The 16,146-nt window shown below is 41.6% G+C and overlaps 2 protein-coding genes across 6 annotated transcripts in view; one reads left to right on the top strand and one right to left on the bottom strand.

Moving 5' to 3' along the window:
* The window catches only part of ccdc30 (coiled-coil domain containing 30), a 34,679-nt gene extending 25,832 nt beyond the window's left edge, over positions 1-8,847 (top strand). Inside the window, exon 27 of the mRNA XM_061834709.1 lies at positions 8,525-8,847. The gene's annotated coding sequence lies outside the window, so the exon portion shown is untranslated. The remainder of the gene's footprint in view (positions 1-8,524) is intronic.
* On the bottom strand, positions 24-15,879 carry znf362b (zinc finger protein 362b). Of its 5 annotated transcripts, none has more exons than XM_061834750.1 (9): positions 15,733-15,879; positions 12,649-12,788; positions 12,085-12,304; positions 11,778-11,882; positions 10,118-10,436; positions 7,929-8,153; positions 7,754-7,832; positions 7,490-7,648; positions 24-6,034 (listed from the first exon to the last, which is right to left on the bottom strand). In XM_061834750.1, the coding sequence occupies exons 2-9, from the start codon at positions 12,709-12,711 to the stop codon at positions 5,918-5,920; spliced, it is 1,287 nt and encodes a 428-aa protein (XP_061690734.1). In that variant the 5' UTR covers positions 12,712-12,788; positions 15,733-15,879; the 3' UTR covers positions 24-5,917. The 5 variants fall into 5 exon arrangements, with proteins under 5 accessions (XP_061690734.1, XP_061690742.1, XP_061690726.1 ...); XM_061834758.1 differs by having other exon boundaries at positions 12,649-12,712; positions 15,733-15,848; XM_061834742.1 differs by lacking the exon at positions 15,733-15,879 and adding an exon at positions 15,524-15,701 and having other exon boundaries at positions 12,085-12,331; positions 12,649-12,712.
* Positions 15,880-16,146: the final 267 nt, after the last annotated feature.

Genomic DNA, 16,146 nt, shown 5'->3' with positions numbered 1-16,146 from the left:
GTCAAGATACAAAGCTTGTTTTCGTTTTATTTTAAACATTGCCAGCCCGTGGGTTAACGTTTCAGTCTTGGTTATGCATATTTTGTTGTCTAGAAACCATATATGAAGCCACAATGCGAGACAGGAAAAGGTTTAATAAATCTATGCAATATTTTTCCTTAGAGAACTCAGGTTAAAACAGTTATACAGATTACAGCTCCATGCAGGAGGGAACAAGAAAAAACAAAATGCTTATATAGGACTGAATACTGCAGAACACAATAGAGAGTAATGTAGATGGAATGAGAAAACAGTTAAGACTTACATATAACACAACCGATATAAAAGATGATTAATAACATAAGAATGTTATAGTTTTTTTCTCACTCAAAACAGAACATCCTTTAATAATAGATATAAATGAGAAATGTTATACAGTACAGCAACATGAACGTTATGCCCATTACGATCTCCAAAGTGAGAAAGGTGAGGAGGGCGGGTTTGCTTTTGGCCTAAATGTCAAAAGTCGCCCAAGGCCGCACCGTTTCTAGCCAGGACACGGCCCACCACAACATGATTGGCTCCTGCTTTATGGGAAGGGAAATGTAAGTACCTTCAAGAGGTGGAAACAAGAAAATACTGTGTGGCGTCAATGTAATACGACTGAAGACAATGTAAAGAGGAAGTTGTCACATGAATCTCATCATGTACAACACATCTGAAGAGTATTGAGCACACTTCACTATTTCTGTTGTGGTTTGTTACCCCATATTCTATAACTGATTCAATGATTCCCACCACCCCTCAAAAAAAAAAAAAAAAAAAAACAACACCTCATAACGACAACATGAAGACTCCCCGCCACAGTTGTCGTTTCATCGCCATTTTTTGTTGTCGCCCAATTTCCAGTAGTGTGCATTTCAGAATTTTATTTATTTTTTTGTTCAATCATATTTCATCTTCTGTATTGCCATGGCAATGTAATCTGTCCATGGCCTTCAAAATCAGGACTACTGTCCTATGACGCACACACTAGCAATTACTTTTTTTCCCCAGATTCACCAAATGAGGCTTTCATGAAGAATGACTGATGTCAGCATTTTTTTGTCCTCCGATTGATTGATCAGACCTAAATAATCTTACAATATGCACAATGGATGACAGAAGAGGGCCTACGTCAAACATTATTAACAATTAATTTTCAACGCAGGCCGACTAACACCGTCACTGGCTGGCTTGTTTCAACCCGCAAAAAGGATTTAAGTATTCAACACTCCCAGACTAACACGTATGTGTACGAAAACTGGCTAACCCTGACTACAGTTAACTAGCACTGAGGAGCAGAGAAATAAGGATGGATTCAATGATCTACAATTAATCAGCATCTCTTATGATTATTATGTATTTTATTTGATAACTTTTTGTGTTTTTGGAAAGTTTTTAGATATGCTCCAAATGAATGTTGTTAGAGGTTTGGAGTTGTTTTGAGGTTATATATTGGATTCGTTATAATTCCTGCTTTTGTGATAATCGTCTTCATCCCAAAATGCATCTGTACGCACAGTTACATTGTGGTTTTGTATATTATTTAGTGTTTTTAAAAATCTGACATGATAGTGGCGGTATCAAGATGTGGCTCAGGTCATCTCAGTCTTCAGTGAAGGTGTGACATGCACCACCTGCCATTGCTCTTTTGATTATTCTTGATTGTTTTTGTCGCTTCGTTGGAGTCCACCTTTGGTAAATGATTTGGAACTGTACGCATTTGTCTAAAGATTGCACCAAAAGTAGGTATATTACTGTTTACTATTCCTATACTTATTATTTTAATTGGCAGCACAGTGAAGGACTGTGAATCACATCTGGTTCACGGTTCTGAGGACCGGGGTTCAAATCCTGGCCTCGCATGTGCAGAGTTTGCATGGTCTCATCCCGAAAACGTGTGGTAGGTTGACTGAACATTCTAAATTGCCCATAGGTGCAAATGGTCGTTTGTTTATTTGTGCGCTGCAATTGGCTACCGACCAGTTGAGGGTGTACCTCGACTCTCGCCTGAAGGTAGCTGGCATAGCATGTCCATGAGTCTAGTGAGGATAAGCGGTACAGAAAATGGATGCATCGATTATTTATTAGTGTTCAAAATAATAGCAGTCCAATGTGACTAACCAGATTAATCCAGATTTTTAGTATATTTTTTATTGCAACATGTCAAACAAAATACCAGTGGGTGCAATAGATTCTCAGAAAAACAACCAGAGCCAGCATTCATGAAATATACACTCTTGAAGCTGTGCACGTGGGCAATTTGTTGAAAGGGATGTTTAAAAAAAAAAAATCGGTCTGCCGTTGACTTTTCAAACTCAAAACTATTATGTACAAACTTTTTTCTTTCTCGGATTTCCCAATCCTACCACAGGTTTTTTTTTTTTATTATAACTGCTTCCCATCTGTGTGCCATGAAATCAACCAACTTGTGGCACCTTTTAGCTGTGATTTCACTCCAAGAGTCCTTAATGACATTCCACAATTCATTTACATTTCTTGATTTTGCTTCAGAAATAAACCTTTTTGATGTCACAAAACAAGTTTTCGATTGGATTTAGGTCCGGGGATTGGGCTGGCCACTCCTTGACATTAACGTTCTTGGTTTGGAACCAAGACTTTGCATGTTTACTAGTGTGTTTGGGGTCATTGTCTTGTTGAAACACCCATTTCAAGGCAATGTCCTCTTCAGCATAAGGCAACATGACCTCTCCAAGTATTCTGACATATGCCGACCGATCCATGATCCCTGGTATGCAATAAATAGGCCCAACATCATAGTAGGAGAAACAAGCCCATATCATGACGTATGCACCACCATGCTTCACTGTGTACTGAGGCTTGAATTCAGACTTTGGGGGTCAGCTCACAAACTGCCTGCGGCCCCTGGATCCAAAAAGAACAATTTTACTCTCATCAGTTGACAAAATGTTCCTCCCTTTCTCCTTGGGCCAGTTTATGTGTTCTTTGGCAAATTGTAGCCTTTTCTGCACATGCCTTTTTTTTTTTTCTTTTTAAACAGAGGGATTTTGCAGGGGATTTTTGTAAATAGATTAGCTTCACACAGACGTCTTCTTACTGTCACAGTACTTACAGGTAACTCCGGACCGACTTTGATCATCCTGGAGCTGACCATTGGCTGACCCTTTGCCATTCTGGTTATTCTGCCATCCATTTTGATGGTTGTCTTCCGTTTTCTGTCACGTGTCTCTGGTTTTGCTCTCCATTTTAAGGCATTTGAGATCATTTTATCTGAACAGCCTTTAATGTTTTGCACCTCTTTATAAGGTTTTCCCTATCCAATCAAACTTTTAATCAAGGTGCGCTGTTCTTCTGAACAATGTGTTGAATGACCCATTTTCCTCAGACTTTCAAGGAGAAATTCAAATTTCAACAGGTGCCAGTTTCATCCTTAAATAGCGCCCACCTCTTTTCCACAAAACCGATGACCTCATTGATTGAATGCCGCACCGCAATTTCTTTTTTTTAACACAACCCTTTTAGCAAATTGCCTACTTGCACAATCTTGAGAGTACAGTACATATACTGTATCATGAATGCTGTGTCTTGTTGGTTTTCTGAGAATTTATTGTACCTACTGGTAACTTGTTTGACCTGTAGGATTAAAAGATATACGGAAAACGTGGATGAATCTGGTTAGTCAACATTGGATTGCTATTCTTTTGAACATGACTGCATTTGTTGTAGCCGTGGTTACTGGTTAATCTTCTACAAGTGGAAAGCTTGTTCTTCCCCCTTTTAAATTGTACCACTTTTGTATGGAACATCTGCGGGATGAGCATCAGGGATGAGTATGTGGGATGTCCTCACAAAAAAAAAAAAAAAATCCCAAATCTTATGTGCCAATGCCGGTTAGGATTGTTACAAGTGTTTTTAAGTGCTAGGAATTGGGAGAGACGTCAAGCGTAAGATGAATTTAGCAATGTCCAGTAAAATCGTACTCCAGATCTCAGACTATGGTCATGGTTCATCCTTGAGCAGGACGACCCCTACCACAAAGTTAACGTATCAAAGGAGTGGCTTCAGGGCCGCTCTGTGATTTGCCTTTAAGTGACTTAGCCCAAGCCCAGTCTTGAATCGGACTGAACATCACACAATGTCACTCCCCATCCAACATGATGGAACTAGAGAGGCGCTGCAGAGACAAATGGGTGAAACCGGCCAAAAGCAAAGGCTGCTACATGTGTGGGATTTCTTGGATTTCCTTTTTAATTATTGGGCCAATAAATTATTATTTTTTTTTTAAATCATGTCATTATGGGGCATTGCATTGCGTGTAGAACTTAGGAAAAATGAATTGTAGTAAGGTTGTGACATAAAATGAAAAAAAAAAAAACCACTGAATTCTTTCCAGATGCACTATAAGCATCATGGAAGATATTAGTACAAGAGTTAATTCTTATGGATAAAGCTCATGACAAAATCCTGACTGGGTTCTGTACAGTTACTTCACATTTGGGTCCAACGGGGTTAGAGTTCTTTCTCAACTAAAATTAGTTTGTGTTTTTTATTATTAGTTGCAGTAGGGGTAGCAGGGTAGGGCAACTGGTTTGAGAGTTTCCCTCACAGTTCTGAGGACCGGGGTTCAAATCCCGACCTCGCGTGTGTGGAGTTAGCATGTTCTCCCCGTGCCTGCATGTGTTTTCTCCGGGCACTCCGGTTTCCTCCCACATCCCCAAAAACACATGCAACATGAATTGGACACTCGAAATTGCCTCTATGTGTGATTGTAAGTGTGACTGTTGTCTGTCTCACTGTGCCCTGCAATTGGCTGGCAACCAGTTCAGGGGTGTACCCCGCCTCCTTCCCGTTGACAGCTGGGATTGGCTTCAGCACTCCCGCGACCCTTGTGAGGATAAGCATCTCAGAAAATTGATGAATATTTTTAATAAGGGAAATAACCAATTACAGTATGGCTTTGCCCCAGTTAAATGTAGATCAACTAATGAAGCTAAAAATCAAGGTTAATATTCTAAGAGTGGCTTTCAACACATGGCACTAATTTGCAGGTTGGTTGAAGGAGCGGAAAGGGCAGGAGGAATGGTCATTTAGAAAAGCAGTGGTACGATGATCATGTGGTTTAATCACCAACGTGCCATCAAAGAGAGAGTGAAGGATTTAAGTGGGCGTGAGAACTTTGTTTCCCTTTATGCTTTTTAACTCCCTCCTTCCTCACATTAATAAAACAATACAATCATTAAATGCTTCCATTGTCATCTACCATTGCCCCTGTTGAAATTTTGATGACCCTGTCAGCGTGTTCTTGCACAAGGATGTGAGTAAAACAAAACTGAAGCAACAGAAGAGCCTATTTTTTTTCCTACACCGTAACTGCTGTTAGCTGCCGCAGATAATGCCCTTTGGCATTTTCCCATCCAACAAGATTTCAACAATGCAAGCCTAAAAAGTGCTTTAAGAATCTCTTTGGATGTCTCCAGAAAACACCCAGCAAACATTTTACAACTGTATCAATTCTTTTTTTCTCAGAGGAAATTAGTATCTGGTAGAGTTGGGAACAGAGAAAGCAAAAATAAAAAATAAACTAAACGTTTTACACCCAATTAATCTGTCCCCGTAATCCTAAAGAATCATCTGCTCTCTGAGAGGACACTTTACAAAAACCTTTTCAAGCTGTTTACATGACGGTTGTGAAAGTGCTTATTAAATCCCACGCAAGATATTCTCTTTGCCACCCCATCCTCTGGACAACATCTAGCTGTATTATTACATTCACTAAAAAGCGCTTCCGTTGTCATGCTTACGTCCGCTGTCATAATCCTCATGTAAGGCTTATGTAGATGAGCCCTTCTTGCAGGGCCTGTAAGGCTCGTGCCTAATGGGCCCCTAATGGGACCGAAACTGGTCACTGGGCAGCTCAGATCAGCGAGATCCTTATGGGGATAGTGGGGGACTCGGTCCTCTGAGGGGACTGGTGGCTCACGAGGTGCTCCACCACTGTGTGTTTGGACATGTGCTTCATAAGGTAGGTCTCCTGCAAAGACAGACAACATACATCATCATCTACACTCATCTGCAACACATACACATTACACAATAGAAACAAAGTACAGCAGTAAGGACTGTGAGCCCGAGAGGCCATCTGATTGGACGCCTGCGACAATATGTGCAATGATCCTCGGTTGATGCTATGACATCACTGCATCATCCCTTTTCATATCATGAACTTGCTCTTTGATTTCAGAGTAACTGCGGGAGATGCTATATAAATACAATGTACTTACATATTACGACAGGCTTCACTTAAAGTGCCACCGACACGTAAAGCATGATTTTTAGTATGTTTTTAATGAAAAAAAGGACACCGGAATGGACCCATCCATTTTTTTTCACCACACATCATGATGTTGTCGTGTAGGGATTTTTGTATCTCCCGCCTTGAAAATCCTCTTGAGGGATTTTTTTTCGTTTTGGAGAAGCAGGAAGTGACATTTTTTCCAGATCCCCACACAGGCAGGTTCGTGTGTTTATATGAGTTTTACCGGCGGGAAAGTGGCAGTTTTTTCCTGCGTGTTAACTAAAATGCCGTCTTGTTGTATTGGTGGATATTGCTCAAACACTCAGGAGGATGAATTCACTCTCCACACGTTTCCAAAAGACCTGCTTCGTCATGAAAAATGGATTGCACGGGTGCAAAGGACGAGAGCTTTGTGGGTTCCAAATGACAGGTAGGTGTGTATGCAGCTATTTAAAAAAAAAAAAAATAATAGTTGGGGGGTGGGGGCGGACGTAATCCTCTCATAAGTAACAAAAGATCCCTGTCATAACTTAATAAAGTACGTAAGTCAGGGTGCGGCTGCAGTGTTGTCACTCGCCGGTGGTGTTGTTCATCGCCGTCACGGAGGTGGATTGGGCGGGGAGGTGGTTTGGCTCCATGCGGGAATAGAAAGGAGCTCTCCTCCCCACCGGCCAGTTACTTCGCCCGGCATGGGTCCTCCTTTGGTACGCCACATGCTGTCATACATACTGTCGGGGAGTCGGTTGTTAGTTAGAAGTGATCCGTATATCATCCAAATATGGCTCGAAACGATAGGTTAATATTGCCCCGGTCACTTCACTCCATTGTGAGATGTTCTCTGCTTCGAAAAGAGCTTCCGTGTCAGAACGGGTGTCGGAAAAATCCGAAAATCTCTGTTGTTTGTCTCCCGGAGCAGGTGGCGCAGCGTCTTCTCAATGGCGACTGTCCCAGTGAGACAGCTGGAAATGACGTGGCAGGAAATATGGCTACCACTGGGATGTTGAGTGAGACTGACACGCTCTCTGCTCATTTTTTTTACGTATCAACATTGAAGTGAATAATGTTATATGTAATTTTCATAACAATATCAACTTTACAATGTATTTAGGGATGTCGGTAGCCCTATAAGAACGACAGTCATAGAGCCATGCAGGTACACGTATGGATGCACGTATGTTGTGGTTCACTTACTGAGGTGTATGCCCGGCCACACATGCTACAGCAGTAGGCCTTGGCGTTTTTGATGGCGTGTGCTGACAAATGGATCTGCAACGACGCGGAGTCAGAGTAGGCACGGTAGCAGTTGGGACATTTGTACGGTTTGTCTTTATTGTGCTGCCTCTGGTGAGACTGGAAAGACACATTTATCATCACTGAAAAGCAGTCGCCAACGTCAGGATTTTGACTTATTGTCGCCTCTGTCTATTGAAGCTGGAGTGGTAGAAATAAACTGACCTGGAGATTGGACAGCTGGGTAAAAGCCTTTTCACACCCGGGGTGAGCACATTTATAAGGCCTGTCGCCGGTGTGGATTCTGCGTATGGAAGGAAGGAAGTAGTCGTGAATATAGAACTCCCATTTTATTGCAAAATGGCAACTGGCTAGCTACGTTTCATGATAGCCGACTGACCTTGTGTGCTGCTGCAGATGTGAAAGTTGGCGGAAGGAATTGTCACAGTAGGAGCAATGGTAGGGTTTAATGCCCAGGTGGATACGGAGGTGCTGGGACAGGTAGGAGGCGTTGGCGAAGGTCTTGGAGCAGTGGGGACACTTGTGTGGTTTGGCCTCTGTGTGGGACTTGGAGTGGATCTGCATCTCCGACTTGGTCAGGAAGGTGAGTGGGCACACTTTGCATCTAAGGGAAAGGGAAAACCAATAAGACAAAGCTGAGGTTTATTGAACAATTTTGGCACGCGTGCGACTTGTGATTTTTTTTTTTTTTTTTTTTTGCTTTTCCAACCAATTGTCTAATTTGTTGGATGTGGGAGGAAACCTGGAGTACCCGAAGAAAACACACGCAGGCATAGGGAGAACAGTTTTCCCAGCATTTTCCACAAATTCCCACTCAGTAGAAATGTAGTGGTAAGTATTAATGGCTCAGTTCTTCTTCAATTCTTTCAATGGCCCCAAGACAACTTGTCTTAACACCATGTACAGTTCTGACATGTTTTTGTTGTTGGAATTGTGTATCGTGGTTGAAGTGTCTTGTCAATTTCTATTTTCCAGATTTACATGGGAATCCAGAATGACCCCAAGAGTCGGATTTGGTTCACACTGCTGCTGTTGCAGCCATTTTGTTTGGCTTGCATCCATGCAATGCAAACCACGAGCACGGCACCTCACGGAGGCCAGGAGGTGCCAAAAGAAAAGAAAAATTGCAATGCATTTTGAATGAATTGATACGTTTACCCACCCGTACCTACCTGTGAGTATTGCGATATTAACTGTCTGTATGTGTTACTGTAGCCTTTGTGTGTGAATATTGGTTATTTGATGGTAAATCCCTGCCATGCTGTCGAATGTTAATTTTTCCTAGCCGGTCAAAAAGGTTTGCATCGAATGGTAGCATTAAAAAGCTAGCAATATTTTTTAAACTCAGAAATGATTATTTCCAATTTCAACTGATATTAGTAGAAAATGATATAAAATGGTATTTAAAATTTTTCATCAATAAAAATTCTTGATCTGACAAACTGTATCTGAAGAAAAGTTAAATGCACTGGCCTGTCAAGGAATAAACACGAACGGTCTACACCTGCATTTTTTTGAAAATGCTGAAAGTTTAGTTCAACATAATCGGCGTACGTAGCAACAAGCTCGCGATACATTGTAATAAACATTCCTGTCAGCAATCGTGATGTATTGTTATAATGTCGCATAATTCACGGCGCTATCTATTGTCAATCCATTGATGAAAGCTAGCAGTAGATCTATAGTTTTCTAAAGCATTTAGAGGCGAAAAGTTTTAAATTTCAAGATAATGCGGTACCAGGGGGGAAAATGACTGTTGGCATTTAGGTATATAGACAGACTATTCTAATGTTAGAATTTAGATCAAGTCAAAGTAAATCACAATCTATATACTGAAACATTACTTGTGTTATATCCCAGAAATGTTTTCAGTGTAAGTGAATTTCCTTTGGTGAGGCTCATGATGGTGATGACTTTCAACATAAATGCGCTCGCAGTAGGTGAAGCAGCTCTGAACATCCGCTTTTGGCCGAACTTCCGAACATGCTCAGAACGGTTAATTTGCATTTCCTGTTACTGGGTGAATACTGATTGTTTAGGAGCAGGCTTGTTTTGTTAACGTTTATGAAATAAACACATAAATTAATGTCAAGACTACACAAAATAAGCAACGTCTTTCAATATCTATTTTTTCTACTCGTAACAAATTTTACTCGCGTGATTTTTCGTGCTCAACTGTGCACATTTGACGAGCACGACCGCGCTCGCAAATGTGAGTGACTGGTGTACCCCGCCTTCTGCCCACAGACAGCTCGGATAGGTGACCCTTGTGAGGATTAGCGGATCAGTAAATGGATGAATGGATAAAAATAACTATATCTAACAAAATATATTAAGACCATTTAATATTTGTGTATGTTTCTGCATATTGATCCACACCCTATTTTAAAGGTATTATAAATAAATGCCTCCTAATGACCATAATAAAAGTGGTAGCCCTTGAGAGAGCTGTTTGGCCAATTTAACGTGAGCGATAGGGTCTGAGTCATGCTTCATAAATACATGAACTACTGTACAGTACATAGTGTATACGGGTGAGGGAGGGAAGAGCAGTTTTCAGAGTCCCACCTGTACGTTTTACCCTCTTTGGGTGCCACAGTGACACAGCCTTGGTCTGCCAGTATAGGGTACGGGACCACCAGCAAAGGACCTGACGCATTCTCAGCTTTAATCTTCTTTCGTCCCCGTGGTGCCTTGGGTGGGGGGCCCAATAGTCCTGCCAGGCCTCCCACCTTCATGTGGTCCATGCCAGGACCACTCGCCAGCCCAGAGATGATGTTGACAGTGGGGGCGCCACCCATGCGATTCTGGCTGCTGGAGGTTGGGGTCGTGGGGGTCAGAGCCTCAGATGTGCTGTGGCTTTCGGGTCGGGATGAAGGAGCCAGGCCTGTGGAGGCAGGCGTGACAGTTTCTATCACAAACACTGCATACAAACAGGAAGTTGTCATGACATTGAGCTGCCATTTCCTTGATTGGCAGCATTGGGAATTTAAAGGTCAAGTGTCATGAAATCCATGATTTTTAGTATGTTATTAATGAAAAAACGCCAGCCGGTAAGGACCCATGCGTTTTTTCATCACAAAACATGATTTTGATGTATATGGATTTTTGTAACTCCTGCCATGAAAATCTTCTCGAGGGATTTGTTTTCGACAGGAAGCAGGAAGTGACGTTGGAGGCAGTAGCGCGCTCAGGGGGACTCGTTTGTTTCTATTAGTTTTACCTGGGGAAAGATAGCTTGATCTTCCTTCGCATTAGCCAAAATGCCGGCTCATTGCATTCCTGGATATTGCTCGAACACTTGGGATGGATTGGATTTACCATTCATGAATTTCCAAGAGACCCGCTTCGTCGTGAAAAATGGATTGCACTGGTGCAAAGGACGAGAGCTTCGTGGGTTCCAAATGACAGGTAGGTGTGTATACAGCTACTAAAAAAAAAAAAAAAAAAAAAAAAAACAATAGTGGGGGGGGCATAATCCGTACCTCAGGGGTTTTAGATAGATGTGTTGTTGTGCGCATCGGAAGGCTTCCGTACAGCACCAGCTGAAGGACGGCCTCTGGAGGCCTTGTGAATCACCATGGCTGCAGCGTCGCCGTCGCTCGCGGGCGGTGTTGTTTTTATTACCGCCGCGCGGAGGTGGATTGGGCGGAGAGGTGGTTTGGCTGTGATCCGCATATCATCTAAATATGGCTCGAAACAATAGGGTAATATTGCCCCAGTAACTTCACTCAGTTGTGTGATGTTCTCTTCTTCGAAAAGAGCTTCCGTGTCTGCAGGGCCGTGTCCCACAGTCGGGGCCACAGCGTGTTTTCAATGGCGAATGTCCGAGGTGACATCACGGACAGTACATGCAGCCAAAATGGCGACCACTTGTATGTCGAATGACACTTCTGCAACTTTGCACATGGATGATGCGCTCTCCACTCATATTTATTTTTTCGTGTAGACATTGAAGTGAATAATGTTATATCCATTTTTCATTTCAATATCTATTTTAGAATGTTTATAGGGATGACACTTGACCTTTAATTTAAATGTTGGCTGATTTACAAAAGTCACTGTATTCAGTAATTTTATGTCAAACTGCAATGAAAGGATACAAAAGTCGGCAAACAGAAGTATTCACTTCCTTTATAGTCTATTTTCTTACATTGTAGACTGCTTTATTCGACTAATTCGGGATCATGAGCTGTCAGTTTTTTCAAAAAGGCAAAGTCAAAAGTACCTGATCGATGGTTGGCGCGGGTGTGCTGCTCGCTCAGCTGCCTCATGTGCCAGTCCTCCCATAATCCTTTGGCCTTCACAGCTGCCTTGTCGCCCATACTTCCATCTGGAAATTGGGAGGCAATACCAAATGTTACGCGTATCTTTAAGAGACACCACCAACATTATCAAGACAATTCTTGACTACTATTGTTAACTACTGTTGTCGCCTCTTTGTTACTGGTATTAATTGCATCAATGAAACTGAGGGGATACCGTGACAGGACTCAAGGGTTACATCATTGAAGAAAAAGAGAAAAGTTTGCTACCTGGTCCGGAGCTAGACCCCGAACGGGCCTGCAAAGTAATGTCTGACTGCTGCTGGTGGGCCGACACCTGCTGCGGCTGTGTCTTGGGAACTGTCATGCCATGCTGAGAGCCGGCGCCGTCAGCGGACGAGATGGGCACTAGCAAAGGCTGCTGGGAAGGGGTGGAGGTAGGCGGCAGATGCAAGGGTCGGATCTTCTCGGCCATCAGTTGCTCCTTGATCTTGTTAATGAGCACCAGGTTGTCCAACTGAAAGGGTTAACAAGTCACGCTCAACAGAAAACTGACAATGTCACTACATGTGATTTATGCACACCCACTTCCAGAATAAACGCTCACAAACAACACACAGAGCGTTTGATCTGGACCGCCATGCAATATATATAGAAAAAAAAAAAAAAAGATGACTTTCATCCTATGTGGTCAACATTTGTTTCATCGTGGTAAATATTTTTCAGATTTGTGAAGTGACACAATCAAGTTCTATAAAATTTTGTTACGACAGACCATTCACACGTCGTAACATTGAAAGATGGAAACGTCAGAGATAAGTGAAAATGACTTACCTGGCCAGGCATGGATGGAGGTGGAGGCCAGAAATAAGGGTTGTTAAATCGAGGCTCTGCCATCCTAAGATTGAGAACCAGAGGACGTTTTTGAGGTAGATTTCTTGTATGTGTTTGTTGTTCAGGACGATCTATTTTTTCTGCAAACAGTGTCAAGAGAGTTTACAAAAGCAGTCGCTATTTAATTTTTTCAACTTTTGCAAACCCTGACCTCGAGCTACCACTTTTCAAAAACAGGACTGGCAAGATTGAAATTCCACGAACAATCAGACAACATAAATGTCCTCATTGGTTGTTTTCTACATAAAACAAGATAAATCGTTTCAAAACCCTTTCACCATTAAATTACCTCCAAATTATACAACTTGCTGGAGAGAAAAAAAAATGAAATTCAATTGTCAGAACAGAATCCTTCAATCAACTCAAATAAATGCTCAATGATGGCATAACATTTTATTAATACTGTTGATAACACATATTACAGCCTTAAACAAACTATTTAACACTGTTTAACTTAAACATTTTTTTTCCATTAAATATTTGTGGATAGTGCAGTTTATCCACTACATTACATTACACATCCTTGGCCAAGACTTCAAAAGAAGCATCTGACTCATCTCCAATCTGAAAAATATCCATCGTAGCTATCTTTGGTGCATCACTGTCAAACTCATCATTGATGAAGTGGTCTAGTTCTGGTCCCTCCTGCATTCATGAACAGTGATCCCATCTTGCCCCGACAGCATGTCATCCTCTATGCTATCCATGGAGTTTGTGAGGAAACATTTTTTGAATCCCAAGAGTCTTGGTTCCCTTTTTTTCCCCATTATTGTACGCGCTTTGAGGGGAAAGTCCACTGTGCTAAGAATGCAGCCTCTTGTCCTCGTTCGGCTATCTGTAGCAGCTCTTCATAGCGTCAGGTCGCTATCAAAACAAGAGTTCAAGCTACGTAGAAATGAGCGTAATGGGCACTTTTAAAAACGCGAGCATTTCAATTGTGTGCACTATTTTTTTTTTTTTTTGATCGTACAATTGTACTACGTAGTTTCAGCTCACGTTGTTTTGCTTCCGGTTTGGTTGCGTCATCGGCTGGAGTGATGACACATTTCTTTTAAAAGTGACTGCACAACTAGCCCTTGTAGTCGACATTTATTGTCCATGTTTAAGTTAAAACAAACTCACGGGCAGTCGTTTCTGATGTTTGGTACAGTAGGAACAAATATGCTATGCCAACGACTGTTCAATGCAAAGCTTCCCCTGCCCCGTCCCCTTGAGGAGTTCAGAGTTCAGGTTGGTGGCGCACATTATCGTAATACATATAAATATATAACATAAGACATCAAATACATCCAAATATATATATATGTATATGTAAATATATCTACCTGTATGAGACGATGCAATGTGATTGTATTTTTTATTTTTCATCCATACCTAAATATAATGCGCTCTATTGACTTCAAAATATTTTGGGAAAAAACTGCGCATTATTTTCAAGAAATTACGGTAGGTTAGATCAGGGGTCGGGAACCTTTGGTTGCATATGGCTCGCAGAACCCCATAACTACACATTGTACATGTGATTTCTATTTTTTTCATTTTTTGCTCTTAACGGGAGAATTTATTTTATTACTTTATTTCAATAACACAAATAAATGGGCATCTTTTCAGTGAAGTGTTCATCTTTTTTTTTTACATTTGTTTTGGCCATTGCTGCCCCCACAGAAAGCAAGCCAATCATCTGAAGAGAAAAATCTCAATCTTTTATTATTGGGTTGGGTAAAAAAATTTACATTTACTTTTTACATTTTAAAAAAATAAAGTACATTTGCAAGAGTGCAAAGTAAGGGAGTAGGTTCAGTACTTTTACCATTTTTTTTTTGCGTAAGTATAAGTACTATTAACATCTTTGTATATCTGTGTAGGTAGTATAGATATACTAGTTATAAACATGTATAACCAAGTTTTTTAAGGATGTTTCCTTGTTTTCTGTAATATATTGACAAATAATTTTGCATAATATAGTTATACATATCACTTTGCATTGCAGTGGACCTTGTTCGATATTCAAATGGGTTTTGGTTTTAATATATTGTTGACAGCTCAGTTTGAGATTGACATTTGTGACAAATTGTGCGAGATTGAATGGATTGGCGCCGCCACCACTTTCACATCAAACGTGTAAATCTAATCCAAATGGAAATCTAAATTGTGTACAGTACTGTAGACTCAAAAAAAAAAAAAAGTCACAGGGCATACTAAATGTCGCCTTTGTAGCTTGTCACGTAGCCTATGTTCTGTCTTTTCTGCTGTAATGTGCGTGTCTCCGCACAGGCAAGTGCCAGTCGACGTCTGTTGTTTTTTTTTTTTTTTTGAAACTTTGCCTTGGCCGGGGCCAGGGTTCGCCCATCTCCTTATGTCCGCTCTTGGGGCGTTTTGGACGGCCACGGGTCGACTGGCACAGCGCGCCTCACGTTTTTTTTTTTTTTTTTTTCCGACCATACCCCGACAGTCCACCTTAAAACATTCCCAGACAAAAGAGAAACAAAAATGGCAGCCTTATTTTTATAAGGCGGGACGCCATATTCTGCAGTGTTCTTCGCCCTCCCCCCTCCCCAAAACAGTTACTGAGAGTGTGACTTTATCACGTCCATGTTAGCATGACGGATTGTTTACGGCCCCTAGCAGCTTTGAATCGCCCGGCCTCCCCACCCCTTAAAAAAACTGACACTTCCTACAACAACCATACCCTGACGAAGGGGGGGAAGAAGAAAAAAAAAAAAACAGCGCGGAAACAGAAGACGAGATGCGGTCTGAAGCAGAACCAAAACCGAACACCTATCTTTCTCCGAAATAACGACTCCGCTTTACGTACGGTTGGAGGGCGACGTGCTATTGTGACCAAATCCCAGTTTCACCCCGGAGGTGTTTATTTTGTTAAGTTTGTTTTCTTTTTCCCACCCAAATTCTGCAACTTTTGGACGAATCAAAAGAAGGACGTTGGCTTTATTTTTTATTTTTTTCGTGCACGGTGCAGCCGTTTTGAGGAGATAGTCTTACGATAATGCATGCACAAATAAATACCTTTGCTCTTGACTGCAGGTTTTGTCTTGGGAGCGCAGTTTTCATACACAAAAAAAAAAAAGAAAAAAAAGGCTAGATGTTCTTTCTGCCTGCCTCCAGCCCGATCAACGCTTCCGGGTCGCTTTGTTCACTTCTGGGTGCTGCAGCCTCGATGGAGCTGCATGTACACGCACATGCACACGCTGACAGGAATCATGTTTAGGCAGATTTTTTTTGTTCCCCTACCCTGACCTACTTTAATGGCGTTAGGTTGGAGTAGAGTTGGCTGCCAGTGTGTTTAGAGTTTTGGCGACTACTCGTGAGAATAGTGATTCCTGCTGCATGTGTGTGTTGCATAGCAGCTTCTATAAGATGCAAATGCTTCAAAGTCGTCAAATCTTATGTAAAAAGGAACTGTCCAAAGGTAGAGCGAGA

The sequence above is a fragment of the Syngnathoides biaculeatus genome, chromosome 2, assembly GCF_019802595.1.
Source record: "Syngnathoides biaculeatus isolate LvHL_M chromosome 2, ASM1980259v1, whole genome shotgun sequence".
NCBI lineage: Eukaryota > Metazoa > Chordata > Actinopteri > Syngnathiformes > Syngnathidae > Syngnathoides > Syngnathoides biaculeatus.
Note: the sequence above shows the minus strand (reverse complement) of the source record. Positions and strands in the feature narration are given on the sequence as shown.

Coding starts and splice junctions, on each gene's coding strand:
- znf362b (XM_061834727.1), bottom strand. CDS start 12,711: ATGGCAGAGCCTCGATTTAACAACCCTTATTTCTGGCCTCCACCTCCA. Junction 10,437..11,777: donor CCGCGCCAACCATCGATCAG/GTACTTTTGACT, acceptor CTGCCTCCACAG/GCCTGGCTCCTTCATCCCGA. Junction 7,649..7,753: donor CCCAGCTGTCCAATCTCCAG/GTCAGTTTATTT, acceptor GTGTCTTTCCAG/TCTCACCAGAGGCAGCACAA.